The 22,910-nt window shown below is 44.7% G+C and overlaps 1 protein-coding gene across 1 annotated transcript in view; it reads right to left on the reverse strand.

Moving 5' to 3' along the window:
- tmc7 (transmembrane channel like 7) overlaps positions 1-22,910 on the reverse strand; it is a 100,061-nt gene that overhangs the window by 28,014 nt on the left and 49,137 nt on the right. The window contains exons 6-8 of the mRNA XM_078240933.1: positions 20,779-20,924; positions 18,395-18,542; positions 8,140-8,313 (exon numbers count right to left, since the gene is read on the reverse strand). Coding sequence (XP_078097059.1) covers positions 8,140-8,313; positions 18,395-18,542; positions 20,779-20,924 — 468 coding nt within the window. The remainder of the gene's footprint in view (positions 1-8,139; positions 8,314-18,394; positions 18,543-20,778; positions 20,925-22,910) is intronic.

Here is a 22,910-nt window from a genome sequence, read left to right on the forward strand (position 1 = left end):
TGGAGGCCTGTGACTAGTGGTGTGCCGCAGGGATCGGTGTTGGGTCCATTGTTGTTTGTCATCTATATCAATGATCTGGATGATAATGTGGTAAATTGGATCTGCAAATTTGCTGATGATATAAAGATTGGAGGTGTAGTGGACAGCGAGGAAGGTTTTCAAAGCTTGCAGAGGGATTTGGACCAACTAGAAAAATGGGCTGAAAAGTGGCAAATGGAATTTAACGCAGACAAGTGTGAGATATTGCACTTTGGAAGGACAAACCAAAGAAGAACGTACAGGGTAAATGGTAGGACTCTGAAGAGTGCAGTTGAACAGAGGGATCTGGGAATACAGGTACAGAGTTCCCTAAAAGTGACGTCACAGGTGGATAGGGTCGTAAAGAGTGCCTTTGGTACATTGGCCTTTATAAATCGGAGTATCGAGTATAAAAGTTGGAGTGTTATGGTAAAGTTATATAAGGCATTGGTGAGGCCGAATTTAGAGTATTGTGTACGGTTTTGGTCACCTAGTTACAGGAAGGATGTAAATAAGGTTGAAAGAGTGCAGAGAAGGTTCACAAGGATGTTGCTGGGACTTGAGAAGCTGAGTTACAGAGAGAGATTGAATAGGTTGGGACTTTATTCCCTGGAGCGTAGAAGAATGAGGGGAGATTTGATAGAGGTGTATAAGATTTTGATGGGTATAGATAGAGTGAATGCAAGCAGGCTTTTTCCGCTGAGGCTAGGGGAGAAAAAAACCAGAGGCCATGGGTTAAGGGTGAAAGGAGAAAAGTTTAAAGGGAATATTAGGGGGGGCTTCTTCACGCAGAGAGTGGTGGGAGTGTGGAATGAGCTGCCGGATAAAGTGGTAAATGCGGGGTCACTTTTAATATTTAAGAAAAACTTGGACGGGTTCATGGATGAGAGGAGTGTGGAGGGATATGGTCCAAGTGCAGGTCAGTGGACTCGGCAAAAAATGGTTCGGCACAGACAAAAAGGGCCAAAAGGCCTGTTTCTGAGCTGTAATTTTCTATGGTCTATGGTTTCTAACAGAAGGTATGGTGGCACATTTACTGACGACAAAGACATGTAGTTGAGAAGTGGACATAAAGAGGCTATAAAGGAACATAGGGAGGTTCAGTGAGTCGGTAAAGATCTGGCAAATGGAGTATAATCTGGTCACATGTGAAATTGGCCATTTTGGCAGGAAGAATAAAAAGCAGATGATCCAAACGCGGAGACGGCAGAACAGTCAACGGTGAAGTGGAATTTGGGTTTCTTAGTTCATGAATCACAAAGGACGAGTATGCAGGTACGGCAATAATTAGGAAATCCCATAGAATGATACTGAATTGAATATAAAAGTAGGGAGATTATACTTAGTTGTACAGGGCACTGGCGAAACCACATATGGAATACTATGTCCAGTATTGGACTACTTACACAAGGAGGCTGTAAAAGTATTAGAAGTAGTTTAGAGAAGGTTTACTAGGCCAATACTAATGAGGAAAGGCTTGTATCCACTGGAGTTCAGACAAGTAAGAGGCAAGTTGATTGAAACCTTTAAGAGTCATAGAGGTTTACAGCACAGAAACAGGCCCTTCGGCCCAACTTGTCCATGCCGCCTTTTTTTTTTAAACCCCTAAGCTAATCTCAATTGCCCACATTTGGCTCATATCCCTCTATACCCTTCGTACCCATGTAACTATCTAAATGCTTTTTAAAAAACAAAATTGTACCCGCCTCTACTACTACCTCTGGCAGCTTGTTCCAGACACATCACCCAGTGTGTGAAAAAATTGCCCCTCTGGACACTTTTGTATCTCTCCCCTCTCACCTTAAACCTATGCCCTCTAGTTTTAGACTCCCCTACCTTTGGGAAAAGATATTGACTATCTAGCTGATCTATGCCCCTCATTATTTTATAGACCTCTATAAGATCACCCCTCAGCCTCCTACGCTCTAGACAAAAAGTTCCAGTCTATTCAGCCTCTCCTTATAACTCAAACCATCAAGTCCCGGTAGTATCCTAGTAAATCTTTTCTGCACTCTTTCTAGTTTAATAATATCCTTTCTATAATAGGGTGACTAGAACTGTATACAGTACTCCAAGTGTGGCCTTACCAATGTCTTGTACAACTTCAACAAGACGTCCCAACTCCTGTATTCAATGTTCTGACCAATGAAACCAAGCATACTGAATGCCTTCTTCACCATTTTGTCCACCTGTGACTCCACTTTCAAGGAGCTATGAACATGTACCCCGAAATCTCTTTGTTCTGTAACTCTCCCCAACGTCCTAACATTAACTGAGTAAGTCCAGCCCTGGTTCAATCTACCAAAATGCATCACCTCACATTTATCTAAATTAAACTCCATCTGCCATTCGTCAGCCCACTGGCCCAATTGATCAAGATCCCATTGCAATCAGAGATAACTTTCTTCACTATCCACTAGGCCACCAATCTTGGTGTCATCTGCAAACTTACTAACCATGCCTCCTATATTCTCATCCAAATCATTAATATAAATGACAAACAACAGTGGACCCAGCACTGATCCCTGAGGCACACCGCTGGTCACAGGCCTCCAGTTTGAAAAACAATCCTCTACAACCATCCTCTGCCTTCTGTCAAGAAGCCAATTTTGTATCCATTTAGATACCTCACTCTAAGATCGAGGAATCTTGACAAGGTGAATACGGTAAGAAGTCTCACAACACCAGGTTAAAGTCCAACAGGTTTATTTGGTAGCAAATACCATAAGCTTTCGGAGCACTGCTCCTTCGTCAGATGGAGTGGATATCTGCTCTCAAACAGCGCACAGACACAGAAATCAAGTTACAGAATACTAATTAGAATGGGAATCTCTAAAGCCAGCCAGGTCTTAAAGATACAGATAATGTGGGTGGAGGGAGCATTCAACACAGGTTAAAGAGATGTGTATTGTCTCCAGACAGAACAGCTAGTGAGATTTTACAAGCCCAGGAGGCAAGCTGTGGGGGTTACTGATAATGTGACATAAATCCAACATCCCGGTTTAGGCTGTCCTCATGTGTGCGGAACTTGAACTTGGCTATCGGTTTCTGCTCAGCGACTCTGCGCTGTCGTGTGTCGTGAAGGCCGCCTTGGAGAACGCTTACCTGAAGATCCAAGGCTGAATGCCTGTGACTGCTGAAGTGCTCCCCCACAGGAAGAGAACAGTCTTGCCTGGTGATTGTCGAGCGGTGTTCATTCATCCGTTGTCGTAGCGTCTGCATGGTTTCCCCAATGTACCATGCCTCGGGACATCCTTTCCTGCAGCGTATCAGGTAGACAACATTGGCCGAGTTGCAAGAGTAGGTACCGTGTACCTGGTAGATGGTGTTCTCACGTGAGATGATGGCATCTGTGTCGATGATCCGGCACGTCTTGCAGAGGTTGCTGAGGCAGGGTTGTGTGGTGTCGTGGTCACTGTTCTCCTGAAGGCTGGGTAGTTTGCTGCGGACAATGGTCTGTTTGAGGTTGCGTGGTTGTTTGAAGGCAAGAAGTGGGGGTATGGGGATGGCCTTGGCGAGATGTTCGTCTTCATCAATGACATGTTGAAGGCTCTGGTGGAGATGCCGTAGCTTCTCCGCTCCGGGGAAGTACTGGACGACGAAGGGTACTCTGTCCATCGTGTCCCGTGTTTGTCTTCTGAGGAGGTCGGTGCGGTTTTTCGCTGTGGCGCGTCAGAACTGTTGATCGATGAGTCGAGGTGAATACGAACAGGACGTGAATATGAACAGGACGTTTGCACTAGTGTCGGAGGTTGGAAGGGAGGGGGTGGGTAGGGGAGAAGTGGAATTAGGAATATCTGGTTAAAAATTATGGTTAAGATGGAGATGAGGAGAAATGTTCTCCCACAGGGGATTGAATATGTTTGGAACTTTCTTAATCAGTGGAAGGAAGGTCTGAGTATTTTTAAGACACTTAGGAAACTGGGAAATGGGAGAATGGATCGCGACAGACCTCATCTCCAAACTCCATGGCCTAGGGCTCAGCTCCTCCCTCTGCAACTGGATCCTAGACTTCCTAACCCACAGATCGCAATAGTAAGGATAGGCAACAACACCTCCTCCATGATCATCCTCAACACCGGTGCCCCACAAAGCTTTGTCCTCAGCCCCCTACTATACTCCTTATACACCTGTGACTGTGTGGCCAAATTCCCCTCCAACTCGATTTTCAAGTTTGCTGATGATACCACCGTAGTGGGTCGGATCTCAAAGAATGACGAGACAGAGAACAGGAAAGAGATAGAGAATCTGATGAACTGGTGCGACAGGAATAATCTCTCATTCAATGTCAACAAAACAAAGGAGATAGTCATCGAGTTCAGGAAGTATGGTGGAGGATATGCCCCTGTCTACATCAATGGGGACAAAGTAGAAAGGGTCGAGAGCTTCACGTTTTTAGGTGTCCAGATCACCAACAACCTGTCCTGGTCCCCCCATGCCAACACTATAGTTAAGAAAGCCCACCAACGCCTCTACTTTCTCAAAAGACTAAGGAAATTTGGCATGTCATCCATTGACTCTGTCTACACTTCCCGCTGCCTCGGAAAAGCAGCCAGCATAATTAAGGACCCCACGCACCCCCGACATATTTCCATCGGGAAAAAGATACAAACGTCTGAGGTCACGAATCAACCAACTCAAGAAAAGCTTCTTCCCTGCTGCTGTCAGACTTTTGAATGGACCTACCTCGCATTAAGTTGATCTTTCTCTACAGACTAGCTGTGACTGTAACACTACATTCTGCACTCTCTCCTTTCCTTCTCTTTGAACGGTATGCTTTGTCTGTATAGCATGCAGGAAACAATACTTTTCACTGTGTACTAATAATGAATCAAATCTTTCAGTAGTAGGGAAATATTAGAATCTATTGTTAAGTATGTGATAACTGGACATTTAGAATAGAATGGTAAATTTGGCAGAGTCAACATGGATGTATGAAAGGAAAATCATGTTCGACAAACCTGTCGGGGCGGCAAGGTGGCACAGTGGTTAGCACTGCTGTCTTCATAGCACCAGGGACCCAGGTTCAATTCCGGCCTTGGGTCACTGTCTGTGTGGAGTTTTCATGTTCTTCCTGTGTCTGCATGGGTTTCCTCCAATGCTTCGGTTTCCTCCCACAGTCCAAAGATGTGCAAGTTAGGTGGTTTGGCCATGCTAAATTGCCCCTTTGTGTCCCAAGATGTGTAGGCTAGGGGTATTAGCAGGTTAAAGATTTGGGGTTGCAGGGAACAGGTCTGGGTGGAATTGCCCCTTAGTGTCAGAGAGTTACATGGGGTTACAAGGATAGGGCCTTGTTGTCAGTGCAGACTCAATGGGATGGATGGCTTCTTTCTGTACTGTAGGGATTCTATGAATTTCTCAATAATGTTAGGGCCCTGGACCAGAACCCCAACATACATAAGGAAGCTAATCTGTATGCCAACAATTTTTCTCTTTTGTGAGGAAATGATACTTCCTTCCAGGAATGATTCCACTGACGAAGTGGGGATCTTTTATAGTAAAACAAACTTTATTTAGAAACAGTTTAAGTATAAACTCTAACAAATGAAGCAGCTTAACTATTAATAGTTGAGCAATATTTAAAAATGAAAAGGAAACATCTTTAATTTCTAACTTATCACTGCTTCAGTTCCAAATAAGCAACATTCCTCTTACAGACTTAAATGCCACTTTAAATATAGTTAGTAATCATAAATATACTTGCTATAAGTGTAGGCAGCCTTGGAGTTCAGAGATTTAGAGCTTTTAGAAGCCTGCAAAATTCTCCGAACTTCAACCAGAACAGCCAAACTCCACCTCCTTTCTGCAAAAACTGTTTATTTCTCTGCACAAAACCACATGACCTTGTTAATCATTCTAATCCAAAATCCCTGGGGAACTAAAGCAAACAAAAGTCTATTAACTCTCCTTAACATAACCACTGACAAGGCTAAAATGAGTAATTATCCTGCTCTCCCAGCTTCTAAGTTACATTCCTTCCTGACATACCCATTGCCTGTAGAATAAAGTTGATTTTTAAAAAATTCTCCATAAACAAAAAGTAACGTATACAATTTATATACATCAATAGCACTGCTATCATCACAATAAAGTAAATATATCTCAATAAAGAGAGTGAAAGGTTATTGGGTTACTCATCATTGTATTGAATGGAGGAAGAGACTCGAGGGGCTGAGTGGCCTACTACTGCTCAGAGTTCGTAAATACTGGAAAGCCAAAGTTCTCATCTTGAACTCTGCTCCAAATGCCACATCCTTACTATTATTTCATTCACCTTCCGAGCTCCTCTTTCAGACTGAACTAAACAATTTGTATCTTGCTGTTGTGGTCAATACCTCCCTTCATGATACTATTTGCAGTTGTGTTGTGATACTTGATTATATTATATCATATTATAAAGCAATGGGCAGGGTTTTTCAGCTGGCGGGGTTTCCCACTCTACCATGTAAACAGAACAATGGGATCCTGTCCCCACCACCATTTACATATTGCTTAGGTAGAGGCCCTGCCCCAGAGAGTTGCTGGCAATCAGCTTTGTGGTCCCAGCAGCATTAGCAATAGCCAACACTGGGACTCAAACAGTGCTCAAATGCCAGGGGTTGGTGGCAGGGCAAGGTGAAGCCTAAAGTGCGTAGAAGGGTGGGAGTCGGGAAGGGCGTGTGGAGCTTTGATGGGCGGCGCGGTAGCACAGTGGGGGCGGCGCGGTAGCACAGTGGTTAGCGCTGCTGCTTCACAGCTCCAGGGACCTGGGTTCGATTCCCGGCTTGGGTCACTGTCTGTGTGGAGTTTGCACATTCTCGTGTCTGCGTGGGTTTCCTCCGGGTGCTCCGGTTTCCTCCCACAGTCCAAAGATGTGCGCGTTAGATTGATTGGCCATGCTCAAATTGCCCCTTAGTGACCTGGGATGCGTAGATTAGAGGGATTAGTGGGTAAATATGTAGGAATATGGGGGTAGGGCCTGGGTGGGATTGTGGTCGGTGCAGACTCAATGGGCCGAATGGCCTCTTTCTGAATTGTAGGATTCTATGATTTCTATCAGGTGCCAGAGAGGGAGGTGGACCTTGGGAAGGGGCATTCAGCAAGAAATGGGGTCTTTGAGGGAGGCTCCCCACCATGCCCCCCCCCCCCCATCCCACCCTGAGGCCCAAGCAGGGTGACCTGCCCCTGAACTCCTCCTCCCAGACTCAAAATTGATCGCCAAAGTGCCTCGGTTATAGCAAGGACAGATAGCCTGTCCTCAGATCTTCCCTCCCCATGTAAAATTGCAGAAATCTGTGGTGCAGATGAAAGGCTGATGCAAAGGCCACCCATAGACTTCTATGCCCCAACCCAACCCATTCCAGACATCCTGACCTGAAGGACATTAGTGAACGATTTGGATTTTTATAATAATCAATGATAGTTTTATTCTCATAATCACTTAAGATTAACTATATAATTCCAGATTTTATTAATTGAATTTAAATTCCATTTGAACTCATGCCCCAGAGCATTAGCCTGGGCCATTCAATTACTAATCCAGTGATTCTGAATGCGGCATTCTCTCCCAAAGGAGAATGATGTTATGTACACATTAAGAAGCATAATTTAGTCTTGTAATGAGGCAGAGTGCCAACAGAGAAAGAATTAATAGGAAGCAAATTTGCATTCCAACTCCCAAGATCTATGGAATGGCCTGACCATCTGCCCATAGATCTGTGTATCGAGAATCAGCCTGTCAGTCACATGAAGATCCATGGCAGAAACACGCAACCCTGGATACACATCATCCTTGAATCAAGGGGCAACCAATGACAACGTGTTTGGCAATGGAGGATTGGACTTGATTGGGTCTACAGAGACTACAGTTTCCGAGACTTCCCAAGTGCAGGAGAAAATAATTACCAATGTAAACCTGGATGCAAATATGAGTTTAAGGAATATGTTAGGTCCTCAAAATGTTCTGCAGATGTTAAACAGTATCTATACATTCTAGTTTCATCAGTGCATTGCAAGAACAAAATAAAGTATACTTTCCAAGTGATTAAAAGACATCATCATCACACAATAGCATTTTTAATCTAACTCTTCACAGTAATAGCACGACTAGCACACTATTCAAATAACAAAATGAGTACTCACATGTTTATGATACTCTTGAGAGTAAATAGTAGTTCTGTAAATGCAGTAAAAACAAATGATCAATATCAATGCAACGACCAAATTCAGCAAAACTCTCAAGAAGTAGATTCGGCACTTCTCCTTCTTGGTCCGATCTGCAATCTTCTGCTTGATTCTTTCTTCATCCAAGTCAGTCTGTTGCCATTAAAAAAATTGCTTTAATTCTTCATTTCTTGATATCATAGTAGAAATAATTGACTTTGCACTTATCAAAGGTCAGTTTTTCCTGAAAGTGCACATTTATTTAGAAAATAAATTGCACATTTTAATTGTTAAGATTGCACTCCAGCAACAATTCAAATAACGTAAATTTTAATTTTAACAATAACACACAACTCAAAATCACCTTTCCAAATGCCCTCATATTACCAGGTTTCTAATTTTATAATGCTGCAATCTGAAACAAAAACAGTAAATGCTGGAAACTCTCAGCAGGTCTGATAGCATCTGAGGAGAGAGAATAGAGAGAATAGCCAACGTTGCGAATCTGGGTGACTCTTCACTGCTTCTTTCTTAATCGTGGTTTCCCACCCACTGTGGTTGACAGGGCTCTCAATCTTGTCCGACCCATCTCCCTGCTCTCACCCCCCTTCCCGAACCAGGATCATAAAATCCCTATAGTGCAGAATGAAACCATTCGGCCCATCGAGTTTTCCACCGACTCTCTGACAGAGCATACCCAGGCCTTATCCCCACATATTTACCCTGCTAATCCCTCTAACCTACACATCTGGGCACACTAAGGGGCAATTTAGCATGGCCAATCCACCTAACCTGCACATCTAAGGACCGTGAGAAGAACCAGAGGAAACCCATGCAGACATGGGTAGAACATGCAAACTCCACACAGACAGCCACCAAAGGCTGAAATCAAACTTGGGTCCCGGGTTCCACACCATTCTGTTCTCATGTCCACATGTCCATCCTTGGCCTGTTGCAATGTTCCACTGAAACCCAACATAAACGAGAGAAACAGCACCTCATCTTCCGATTAGGCACTTTATGGCCTTCCAGATTGAACAGAGTTCAACAATTTTAGGTTGTAAACTCTCTCCTCCACCATCACCCCATTTCAATCATTTTTTCAAAATGTATTTTTTTTAAAGTTTATTTTAATTTCTTCCATTGATTTATTTTTTTAATTCTACCCCCTCCTCCTTTCCAAATACTTTTTCCCTTACCCCTGTCCCCCCCACCCCCCTCCACCCGACTAGAGGGGTCGTGTAACAAGTCACTCTGGGTGGAGCTTAGAAACAGGAAGGGCGCAGTCACTATGTTGGGGGTATACTACAGGCCCCCCAACAGCCCAAGGGAAGTGGAAGAACGGATATGTCAGGAGATACTGGATAGGTGCAGGAAAAATAGGGTTGTTGTAGTGGGAGACTTCAATTTCCCTGGTATAGACTGGAAATCGCTGAGAGCTGGGACTCTGAACATAGAACATAGAACATAGAAAGTCACAGCACAAACAGGCCCTTCGGCCCACAAGTTGCGCCGATCACATCCCCACCTCTAGGCCTATCTATAGCCCTCAATCCCATTAAATCCCATGTACTCATCCAGAAGTCTCTTAAAAGACCCCAACGAGTTTGCCTCCACCACCACCGACGTCAGCCGATTCCACTCACCCACCACCCTCTGAGTGAAAAACTTACCCCTGACATCCCCCCTGTACCTACCCCCCAGCACCTTAAACCTGTGTCCTCTCGTAGCAACCATTTCAGCCCTTGGAAATAGCCTCTGAGAGTCCACCCTATCCAGACCCCTCAACATCTTGTAAACCTCTATCAGGTCACCTCTCATCCTTCGTCTCTCCAGGGAGAAGAGACCAAGCTCCCTCAACCTATCCTCATAAGGCATGCCCCCCAATCCAGGCAACATCCTTGTAAATCTCCTCTGCACCCTTTCAATGGCTTCAACATCTTTCCTGTAATGAGGTGACCAGAACTGCGCGCAGTACTCCAAGTGGGGTCTAACCAGGGTCCTATAAAGCTGCAGCATTATCTCCCGACTCCTAAACTCAATCCCTCGATTAATGAAGGCTAGTACGCCATACGCCTTCTTGACCGCATCCTCCACCTGCGAGGCCGATTTAAGAGTCCTATGGACCCGGACCCCAAGGTCCTTCTGATCCTCTACACTGCTAAGAATGGTACCCTTCATTTTATACTGCTGCTCCATCCCATTGGATCTGCCAAAATGGATCACTACACACTTATCCGGGTTGAAGTCCATCTGCCACTTCTCCGCCCAGTCTTGCATTCTATCTATGTCTCGCTGCAACTTCTGACATCCCTCCAAACTATCCACAACACCACCTACCTTGGTGTCGTCAGCAAACTTACCAACCCATCCCTCCACTTCCTCATCCAGGTCATTTATGAAAATGACAAACAGCAAGGGTCCCAGAACAGATCCCTGGGGCACTCCACTGGTCACTGACCTCCATGCAGAGAAAGACCCCTCCACAGCCACTCTCTGCCTTCTGCAGGCAAGCCAGTTCTGGATCCACAAGGCAACAGCCCCTTGGATCCCATGCCCTCTCACTTTCTCAAGAAGTCTTGCATGGGGGACCTTATCGAACGCTTTGCTGAAGTCCATATAGACCACATCCACCGCTCTTCCTTCGTCAATGTGCTTGGTCACATTTTCAAAGAACTCAACCAGGCTCGTAAGGCACGACCTGCCCCTGACAAAGCCGTGCTGACTACTTTTGATCATACTAAACTTCTCTAGATGATCATAAATCCTGTCTCTCAGGATCCTCTCCATCAACTTACCAACCACTGAGGTTAGACTCACCGGTCGGTAATTTCCCGGGCTGTCCCTGTTCCCTTTCTTGAATATAGGGACCACATCCGCAATCCTCCAATCCTCCGGAACCTCTCCCGTCTCCATCGACGATGCAAAGATCATCGCCAAAGGCTCCGCAATCTCCTCCCTCGCCTCCCACAGTAACCTGGGGTACATCCCATCCGGTCCCGGCGACTTACCAACCTTGATGCCATTCAATAGTTCCAACACATCCTCTTTCTTTATGTCCACATGCTCGATCCTTTCTGTCCTCCGCAATCCAGCAGTACAACCACCCAGATCCCTTTCCACCGTGAATACCGAGGTAAAGTATTCATTAAGCACCTCCGCCATTTCTAACGGTTCCGCACAAACTTTTCCCCCTTCACCTTTTAAGGGTCCTATGCCTTCACATCTCATCCTTTTACTCTTGACATATTTGTAGAAAGCCTTGGGATTCTCCTTAATCTTACCCGCCAAGGTCTTCTCATGACCCCTTCTCGCTCTCCTAATTTCCTTCTTAAGCTCCTTCCTACATCGCGTATACTCCTCTAAATCCTTAACACCTCCTAGCTCTCTGAACCTTCTGTACGCCTCTCTTTTCTTATTTACCAGGTTCATCACAACCTTCGTGCACCACGGTTCCCGTACCCTACCAACACCCCCCTGTCTCATCGGAACGTTGTCATGCAGAGCTCCAGACAAACATTCCTTGAAAATCCTCCACTTTCCTTCGGTACTTTTCCCCAAGAATGCCTCCTTCCAATTTACCCGTCTAATTTCCTCCCTGATGACACTGTATTTCCCTTTACTCCAGAGAAACACTTTCCTAGCCTGCCTGACCCTATCTCTTTCCAATGCTATCGTGAAGGAGATAGAATTATGATCGCTATCCCCAAGATGTTCACCCACCGAGAGATCCTCCACCTGTCCAGGTTCATTAGCCAGCACCAGATCAAGAACAGCCTCTCCTCTAGTAGGCTTATCCACATACTGTGTCAGGAAACTCTCCTGGACACACCTAACAAACTCCTCTCCATCCAAACCCCTAGCCCTAGGGATATTCCAATCTATGTTTGGGAAATTAAAATCTCCCATCACGACAACTCTGTTATTCCTACATCTCTCCAGGATCTGTTTCCCCATCTGCTCCTCAACATCTCTGTTACTATTGGGCGGCCTATAGAAAACACCCAGCAAAGTTACCGACCCCTTCCTATTCCTAACCTCCACCCACAGAGATTCCGTAGTCAGTCCCTCCACGGCGTCCACCTTCTCTACAGCCGTGACACTATCCCTGATCAACAGTGCCACTCCCCCCCCTCTCTTGCCTCCCTCCCTGTCCTTCCTGAAACATCTAAAACCTGGCACCTGAAGCACCCAGTCCTGTCCCTGAGACATCCAAGTCTCCGTAATGGCCACCACATCACAATTCGAAGCAGCAATCCACGCTCCAAGCTCATCCACTTTATTCACTACACTCCTGGCATTAAAATAGACACATCTCAGACCTTCAGCCTGAGCACTTCCCTTCTCCCTCACTCGTCTAACCTCCCTCTTACCCTGTCTACATTCCTTATCTATTTGCGAGCTAACCTCCTCGCTCTCAGTCCCCTCATTTCGATTCCCTCCCCCCAACCTTTCTAGTTTAAAGTCTCTCCAGTAGCCTTAGCCAACCTTCCCGCCAGGATATTGGTCCCCCTGGGATTCAAGTGCCACCCGTCTTTTTTAAACAGGTCACACCTGCCCCTAAAGAGGTCCCAATGATCCAAGTACCCAAATCCTTGTCCCTTGCTCCAGTCCCTCAGCCACGCATTAATTCTCCACCGATTCCTGTTCTCACTCTCCCGCGGCACAGGCAGCAATCCCGAGATTACTACCTTTGCATTCCTCTTTCTCAGCTGTCTACCCAACTCCCTATATTCTCTTTTCATGACCCCTTCCCTCTTCCTACCGATGTCAGCAGTACCTATATGCATCACGACCTTGGGCTCCTCTCCCTCCCCCTTCAGGATTTCTGGGACTCGACCAGAGACATCCCGGACCCCTGCACCAGGGAGGCAAACCACCATCCGAGAGTCCCGTCTGTGTCCGCAAAAACGCCTATCTGACCCTCTCACCGTAGAGTCCCCAATTAGCACTACCCTCCTTTCCTTACCCCTTTGCACTACTGGGCCAGGCTCAGCTCCAGAGACACTGCCACCGCTGCTTCCCCCAGGTGGGCTGTCCACCCCAGTAGTACTCAGACAGGAGTACTTATTATTAAGGGGCACATCCACCGGGGTGCTCACCATCACCCGAGCTTTCTCCTTCCTCACTGTTACCCAGTTACCCTCCTCCCGTGGTCCCGGTGTGACCACCTGCCGATAGCTCCTGTCAATGACCTCCTCACTATCCCTAACCCGGCGAAGGTCCTCGAGCTGCAATTCCAGTTCCCTAACATGAATGGGAAGGAATTTGTAAAATGCGTACAGGGGGGTTCTTTGGAACAATATGTAGATAGCCCGACTAGAGAGGGGGCTATACTGGACCTAGTACTGGGGAATGAGCCCGGTCAGGTCTTCAAAGTTTCGGTAGGAGAACATGTGGCAAATAGTGACCACAATTCTGTTAGCTTTAGGATAGTGATGGAAAAGGATGAGTGGTGTCCCAAGGGTAAGGTGTTGGATTGGGGGAAGGCTAACTTTAGTGGGATTAGGCAGAAGTTGGCAGCTCTTGATTGGGAGAGGCTGTTTGAGGGTAAATCCACATCTGGCATGTGGGAGTCTTTTAAGGAACAGTTGTTAGGGCTACAGGACAGGCATGTGCCTGTAAAAAAGAAGGATAGGAAGGGTAGGATTCGAGAACCGTGGATAATCAGGGAAATTGAGGGACTGGTCAAAAAGAAAAGAGAGGCGTATGTTAGGTCCAGGCAGCTAAAAACGGAGGGAGCTCTGGAGGAGTACAAAGAAAGTAGGAAAGAACTCAAACGGGGAATTAGAAGGGCAAAAAGGGGTCACGAAATGTCCTTGGCAGACAGGATTAAGGAGAATCCCAAGGCATTTTATTCATACGTTACTAACAAAAGGGTTGTCAGGGAAAAAATCGGACCTCTCAGGGACAAAAGTGGGGAATTATGCTTGGAGCCCAAAGAAGTAGGAGAGATCCTAAATTAATACTTTGCGTCGGTATTCACAAAGGAGAGGGATGTGTTGACTGGGAGTGTCTCGGAGGGGAGTGTTGAACCGTTGGAGAAAATCTCCATTACAAGGGAGGAAGTGTTAGGTTTGTTAGAGAATATAAAGACTGACAAATCCCCAGGGCCTGATGGAATCTATCCGAGGCTACTCAGGGAGACGAGAGATGAAATCGCTGGGCCTCTGACGCAAATCTTTGTCTCGTCACTGGACACAGGTGAGGTCCCAGAGGATTGGAGGATAGCTAATGTGGTCCCGTTATTTAAGAAGGGTAGGAAGGATAACCCAGGTAATTATAGGCCGGTGAGCTTGACATCCATGGTGGGGAAGTTGTTGGAAAAGATTCTTAGAGATAGGATGTATGCGCATTTAGAAAGGAATAAACTCATTAACGATAGTCAGCATGGTTTTGTGAGAGGGAGGTCATGCCTCACTAACCTGGAGGAGTTTTCTGAAGAAGCGACTAGAATGGTTGATGAGGGAAGGGCTGTGGATGTCGTCTATATGGACTTTAGTAAAGCGTTTGACAAAGTCCCTCATGGTAGGCTGGTGAAAAAGGTTGGATCTCATGGGATAAAGGGGGAGGTGGCTAGATGGGTGGAGAACTGGCTTGGCCACATCTTGGTCACAGAAGACAGAGGGTGGTAGTGGAAGGGTCTTTTTCCGGCTGGAGGCCTGTGACTAGTGGTGTTCCGCAGGGCTCTGTATTGGGACCTCTGCTGTTTGTGATTTATATAAACAATCTGAAAGAAGGTGCAACTGGGGTGATCAGTAAGTTTGCGGACGACACAAAATTGGCAGGACTTGCAGATAGTGAGGAGCATTGTCAGAGGCTACAGAAGGATATAGATAGGCTGGAAATTTGGGCAAAGAAATGGCAGATGGAGTTCAATCCTGATAAATGCGAAGTGATGCATTTTGGTAGAAATAATGTAGGGAGGAGCTATACGATAAATGGCAGAACCATAAAGGGTGTAGATACACAGAGGGACCTGGGTGTGCAAGTCCACAGATCCTTAAAGGTGACGTCACAGGTGGAGAAGGTGGTGAAGAAGGCATATGGCATGCTTGCCTTTATAGGACGGGGCATAGAGTATAAAAGTTGGGGTCTGATGTTGCAGATGTATAGAACGTTGGTTCGGCCGCATTTGGAATACTGCGTCCAGTTCTGGTCGCCACACTACCAGAAGGACGTGGAGGCTTTGGAGAGAGTACAGAGGAGTTTTACCAGGATGTTGCCTGGTATGGAGGGGCTTAGTTATGAGGAGAGATTGGGTAAACTGGGGTTGTTCTCCTTGGAAAGACGGAGGATGAGGGGAGACTTAATAGAGGTGTATAAAATTATGAAAGGCATAGATAGGGTGAACGGTGGGAAGCTTTTCCCCAGGTCGGTGGTGACGTTCACAAGGGGTCATAGGTTCACGGTGAAGTGGGGGGGAGGTTTAACACAGATATCAGAAGGACATATTTTACACAGAGGGTGGTGGGGGCCTGGAATGCGCTGCCAGGCAAGGTGGTGGAGGCGGACACACTGGGAACGTTTAAGACTTATCTAGATAGCCATATGAACGGAGTGGGAATGGAGGGATACAAAAGAATGGTCTAGTTTGGACCAGGGAACGGCACGGGCTTGGAGGGCCGAAGGACCTGTTCCTGTGCTGTATTGTTCTTTGTTCTCTTTGTAGAGCCATCTATTATCTGTAAACCTGGGATCAGGTCCTGAACTGGCACTTCACTACGGGGAAGGAGAGAAATACAGTTAAGCCCAGAAACTTGATTCCGTAAGAAAGAACACAAAAGCACAAATGAGGGACCAAAATAACAGAAAAAGCACCAACATTTGCTTTGACAAAAATGCCATGGTTAAGAAAAGCCTAAATTGATTTAACATTGCAGAGATAGATAAGAAGTGACAGGCTGTTTTCCAACTTAGAAAGAAATGAAAAGAAAGATACAGGTAGTGGGTGATTCAGACAATGTCCATAAACAGCAATGGTGTTTGAAACATTTCAGATGACTTAGTGCGCTTAGCCAATGCAGGCATAGGCACAAGTTGCCATGCAACTGGCCCTACAACTGAACAGCGCAGAGTGTGGTAACTAAGGGATTTTCATATTAACTTCATTGCAGTGTTAATGTAAGCTTACTTATGGCTAATAAACTTTAAAACTCCAAACATAATGGCGGAAACGGGACTTTTTCCCACAGTGCAGATTCAATTCCTGTACCGGCCAGGGTTATTCGTGAAGGCCTGCCTTCTCAACCTTGCCTCTTGCCTGAGGTATGGTGAGCACTATCCAGTCATGTCCCTGACAACCTGGGACTACCATGGCCTCTGAGCCCCGGCGTGGTCATCACATCTATCTAGAGAATTCAGCAGTAGCTGCGAGAAGGTCCTCATTGAGGAACCATTGCATTTGCTGACAGAGTGGTGCCAGTTGCTTGTATTGGTTAAAACCAGCCCCTGATAAAGAGTGAAGACATGCTGGTTCAGGCATCAGAGGGAGAAAAAAATTCCCTTAAAAATTAAACTCAGACTGTACACCTACGCTTTCTACGAAGGACTTCAGAACAGAGAAAATTTCCCTTTAAAAAAAGAGCTCAGACTGAACAGCTGCACTTTTGAGGAAGCACTTCAGAGTTAATGGATTGTGAAGTGCTGTCTAAATTAACATAATCTCAATTTTGAAGGAGCCAGAAGCAGTCACTCAAGGGCTGTTAATAGGCTGTTAAAAGTTAATGGTGCGTGCTATGGCATATAAAGAAAGCACTAAAAAGCTTTTAAAAGCTACAAGAGAGAACATTAGCCCCTACAACCTGACAGCTCTTTGAAATTGACATGCTGAGAGATAGTTCAAAACTTTTAAAAGTCACAGCTAGAAAACCAGTCACATGACGCTCATCCCGGGGGAGAACTCCGGCCCAAACTCCTCCAACCCAACTCAAGCCCCCATAACACCCAGCTCCCTTGAAGGCCCCCACCCTGCCATCCGCACTCTACCAGAAGATGCTTTGCCCATGGGCACCCTGAAGGTTAGTACTGAGCAGTATTCACCTCTGTGCTCCCCCTCAGAGTCCTGCTTTTAGGGACCTGCAGAGATTGGAGCCCGGGTGGCTTTTTGCTGGTGGGAGTGGGAGCATACTGGGAGGCCACTGCATTCGAATTTAATCTTACTAATGAAAATAAAATCAACGCAAATGAGTTTGGAGCAGGTTCTCGTCCTTTCTGGGAGAGATCCTGATCACGTCAGGTGGAATGGGCTGGGAGCATCGGAAACTGTTTTACGCCCGGCGTAAATCCCGTTTCAGGCCTCTCACCAAATTCACTGGCCCAGCGGGATTTGAGCTTGGGGCCAACAGGGCCCGAGAATACGGATGTGTGTGTGAGAAGTTATCCACTTTAGATGAAGAAACAGAATGGCAGGGTATTATTTAAATGGTAATAAATTGATGTACAAAGGGACCTGGGTTAAATTGTAAAAGAGTAATTGAAAGCAAGTATGCAGGTACAGCAAACAGTTAGGAAGGAAGGCAGTGAACCTGTGGAATTCTCTACTACAGAAGGCTATGGAGGCCAAAGTAGACAGATTTCCAGGCACTAAAGGGGTCAAGGGGCATGGGGGCGGGGAGTGTGGGGGTGGGAGCAAGGAGTATGACGTTGAGATAGAGGATCAGCCTTAATCACACTAAATGATGGAGCAGCCTCAACGGAAGAGCCTATTTCTGCTCCTATTTTTCTAACTAATCATCTCCAATATTATTCGTTCAAAACGGGAGACAAAATAGCCCTCCGATGTTACGATATATAAAGGTTTCTTCAGCAGAAAACATTTTTGCCTTCCTCCAATTTTCTCTGATTTTCCTGCCCTTTATTCCATGAAGCACTAAATTATGCCTGTGAATTGATAAGCCTGTAAATAGAACTCCAAAAACCAAATTTGCAATCAAGAAACTAGCAAACTACTTCTCAGCAGTCCGCACTGTCAAATGATATTTCACCTTAGCTGAACATTCACAGGTGCATGTTCACCAGATACTAACCAGTAACAATCAGCATTCGGAATCTCAAATTCTTGCTAAGCAGGTTGATGCCTGAACTAGCGTCCCAACTAAAACTAGCTAAACTGGGGAATTTCCACATTATATACAGTCCAATTCCACATCCTTCAGTGCTTTTTTCTTACACTGAGACAACAGTAAAGCTTATACTTTTTCTATTCTAAGAGGAATTATAAAAAAGTACTCACTTTCAGCTCATACTGTAGACAGCTATGTTTCAGCTCTGCAGCATGCTGATCCGTAATGCAGAAGTCCCAACCTGCAAAAATCTTATTACAAAAGCTCTGAAATCGGTCTTCAGATCTGATGAAGCTTTGTTTGAAACCTTCCACAGCTCTAAGCGATTGAGATAAGATAAAAACAGTAAAATGGTAACAAAAACGTAATTGTACTTTCCAAATAACTTTTGAAACTGCCAAAATACACACAATTTCAGTTTGTTTACACTTCAGATCCAATCAAATGGGGCAAGTACAGGGTGAAGCGTTTAATGTTGAACATTCTCAATTAACATGGAGAATGTAGTCAGGTTATATATACATAATATGTTGCTGCAGAACTTACACTGCACTTGCCCAAGAGATGGAATTATCTTATTCACTTCACTTTTACTTACAGTTTCTGCAATAAAGGTTATTTAAGGATATGAATCATTTCTTCCTACAATAGTTTTCACCATTTGAATGAAAGGCAGGCAGGACTTATAATGTTAACATAAATTGGCAGTCGGAGCAAAGGATGCATTGTCTTGTAGGTCATCTAAATATTACAAAACAGATGCCTAAAAGATTCCTCCACACTTACTAAACTGAATATTATTCTGGTTATGGCCAAATTGAAAAAGGGATTGCTCCAATCACATTTGACCTAGAACAACTCGTGAACAAGATCACACATGATCATGAAAACTGATCAGAGGATCTTGTAGTCCCAAGGATATTCAAATCAAGGATATATTTATACAATGTATTAGAAATTAAATGCACTGTACAATAATGCACATATCTCTTTTAGACATTTATTTAAATTATATGAAATTTAGCAAAACGTGAGTCAATGGGAGCCGGGGGGAAAGTCTGCTGGTTAGAGTCGTAACAAAGGAAGATGGCTCTGATTATTGGAGGTAAATGCCTCAGTCCCAGTACATCATTGCAGGACTTCCTCAGGTGGTGTCCGAGGCCCAACCATCTTCAGCTGCTTCAATCATCTTCCCTCCATCATAACGTCAGAAGTGGAGATGTTCACTGATGACTGCAGAATGTTGAAGACTATTTGTGACTCAGACACTGAAGCCATCAACACCTGGACAAAATTCAGGCTTGGGCTGACGAGTAACATTCATGCCACACAAGTTGCCAGGCAATAAGCATTTCCAGTAAGAGGGAATGTTAGCATTTCCCTTTGCCAGTCAATGGCATTACCATTGTTGAATTCCTGAGGGTTACCAGTGACCAGAAACTGAAACAGCCAGCCATATAAATACTGTGGCAACAAGAGCAGATGGTGTGGAGATGCGGCGTTGGACTGGTAAACGCCGCTACAAGAGCAGATCAGAAGGTAGGAACCGTGCAGCATCTAACTCCCCTCCGAACTCTCCAAACGCTGTCCACCATCTACACCGCACATGGCAGGAGGGTAGTGGAATATTCCCCACTTGCCTGGGTGGGTGCAGTTTCAACAATGCTCAAGAAGCTCAACACCATCCAGGACAAAGCAGCCCTATTGATTGGCACCACATCCACCTTAAATATTCATTCACACCCTCCACCACTGACACGCAGCGGCAGCATTGTGCACCATCTACAAGATGCAATGCAGCAACTGGGGGGAAGCATGGGGGCAGCACAGTGGTTAGCCCGGCTGCCTCACAGAGCCAAGGACCCGGGTTCGATTCCCGGCTTGGGTCACTGTCTGTGTGGAGTCTGCACGTTCTCCCCGTGTCTGCGTGGGTTTCCTCTGGGTGCTCCGATTTCCTCCCACACTCCAAAGATGTACAGATTACGTTGACTGGCATAGGGAATAGGGAATGGGCAGGATTGTGGTCGGTGCAGACGATGGGCTGAATGGTCTCCTCCTGCACTGTAGGGATTCTATGAATTCACCAAGGCTGCTATTACATCAACTTCCAAACCCATGACCTCTACCATCTAGAAAGTGAAGGTGAATGCAATGGAACACCACCACCTGCAAGTTCTGACTTAGAACAATATATTTTTTAAAGTTTATTTATAAATGTCACAAGAAGGTTTACATTAACACTGCAATGAAGTTAATGTGAAAATCCCTTAGTTGCCACATTCGGGCACCGGTTCGGGTACACTGAGGGGGAATTTAGCATGGCCAATGTACCCAATTAAAACACCGTTCCTTCACTGTTGCTGGGTCAAAATTCTGGAATTCCCTTCCTAACAGCACTGTGGGTATGCCTACACTGCAGCAGTTCAAGAAGGCAGCTCACCTTCTCAAGGGCAATTCGGGACAGGATATAAATATTGGCCCAGCCAGCAACTCCCACATCCCCTGAACGAGTACTTAACAGACTGAAATCTGGAACAGGAATAGAAGTAATTACCTTTTCACGACCCAGAAGAGGCTCAGGAGGATATAGGAAACCATTGCCAGGAAGTATGCAAGTGGTAGATTATATTTCAAATTGCCAGAATCCAACTGATCAACTTTGTAAAATCCATAAAATAGATACGTATGCTCCAGGAATCCCTAAAAACAAAATATACTAGTAAATGATCAACAGATATTCCAACAGAGTCGTTACAAAAAGAATGGGCAAAAGATTATACCTAAATTATGCATCTTCCAAGTGTAACAGTCGTGCACCGTCATGTGGGGCTGGGGGGAATGGCGGCAGCAGAGGTGATATGAGCTCTAGAAGTATGGAAGGCATTTTACATCGGTTCCCCATTAGCAAACACATGTGTCAAAGGTTTACTTTTAAAATTTTAATTTTTAAAAATATGTTATGGTTCAGATCAGAAATTCCAAAGTGTTTTATGGAGCCCGTCTGGATCATAAGTTTTGCATCTTGAATTTGGTTAGGATAAGCATGATAAGTTTCGCTTCAGGTATGATTCATCTGACCCACTAGGGAGCTTTTATCAAACAAAGTGTATTTAAGAATACATGTAGAGTAAGAAAATTAGCAAGAACGTTTACCAATTACAAACAAGAAACAGAACAACCACCATAATGTATAACCCTTAACAAATATATCTAATGTGTCCTCATCAAACCAATCCCATAGACAAAAGACCCTTTTCACAGGTTTTACACAACAAATACCAACGTTCATGTAATACTGGACTTGACACCTTTGGATGAAGTCTGCAGTTCTCTGGATAAACTCAGAACAGTTTGAAGTCAGAACAGCTTCCCAAAACACCAGGAACTCTAGGCAAGCCACCGACAGCCAATTCTCTCCCTCCAGAAAAGCAAGACCTTGCTTTCAGCTAACCCGCAGAATTTCCAAAACCAGGGAGAGAGAGATTTCTTTTCAGCTTGATGTCCCTTCTAAAATTCAACTCTAACCTGCAGCTCCAAACTGGAAAAAAACCTCCTACCACCTGACCTGCCAACCAGTTTTTTCCCCTAACAATGCAGGGTCAAAAACATTCCAGTAAAAATAAACAAACCCCGTTTAAACAGCAATAAAAGGACATCTCCAGACAAGCCGGTACCACAATGACATCAGCTAAGGCTGTGAACTGAGAAACACTGACTGAGAGCTGCAGAGATCATGATTTTAAAAAAACATCTCTTAAAGGTACACTAACGTCACAACTAACCATAATTTCTTTCAATGGTTTCAAAAAAAAAGCAAAGGTTATGCAATAGAAACATGCAATCATGCACTGCTATTCACATATTTTCAAAGTATCAAAGTTTAGATCATGAAATGTTATTGAAAGCAACTGGACATAGAACTGAATCTATGTAAACCCAAACAATATACAAACACTTTTACTCATGATTCTTCCATTAGAGTAGAAAAAGTGAAGAGGTCTGTTCTAAAACTCAGGACCTAAATCTAAACAGAGGAAACTACAAAGGTATGAGGTGCGAGTTGATGAACATAGATTGTGGAATCTCATTAAAAAGCATGAGCAAATGTGTGCATTACAGCAGTTACACATTCCTTTTTGGAGTGAAAATACAAGAAAAGTGGCCCAACCAAACAAATTAAGGATAACATAAGATCCAAAATATAAAAGTTGCTAGAAAAAGTAGCAAGGCTGAGAATTAGGAACAGTTTAGAATTCAGCAAAGGCGGACCAAGAAATTAATTACAAGCAGAAAAATAGAGTACAAGAGTAACTTGCAAGTAACATTAAAGCTTCGGCAAGTATGCAAAAAGAAGAAAACACTGAAAACAAATGTAGATCCTTTACATTTCAAAAGTTATAATAAAAAACAAAGAAATGGCAGAGCAATTAAATAACGACTCTAGTTCAGTTTTCACTGAAGACACATATTTGATTTAATTTAATATTGTCACATGTGTTAGTATACAGTGAGAAGTATTGTTTCTTGTGCACTATACAGACAAAGCATTCCGCACAAAGAAGGAAACGTGAGGGTGCAGAATGTAGTGTTATATTCATAGCTAGGGTGTGGAGAAAGATCAACTTAATATAAGGTAGATCCATTCTAAAGGTTGATGGCAGCAGGGAAGAAGCTGTTCTTGAGTCA

The sequence above is a fragment of the Mustelus asterias genome, chromosome 23, assembly GCF_964213995.1.
Source record: "Mustelus asterias chromosome 23, sMusAst1.hap1.1, whole genome shotgun sequence".
Taxonomy (NCBI): Eukaryota; Metazoa; Chordata; class Chondrichthyes; order Carcharhiniformes; family Triakidae; genus Mustelus; species Mustelus asterias.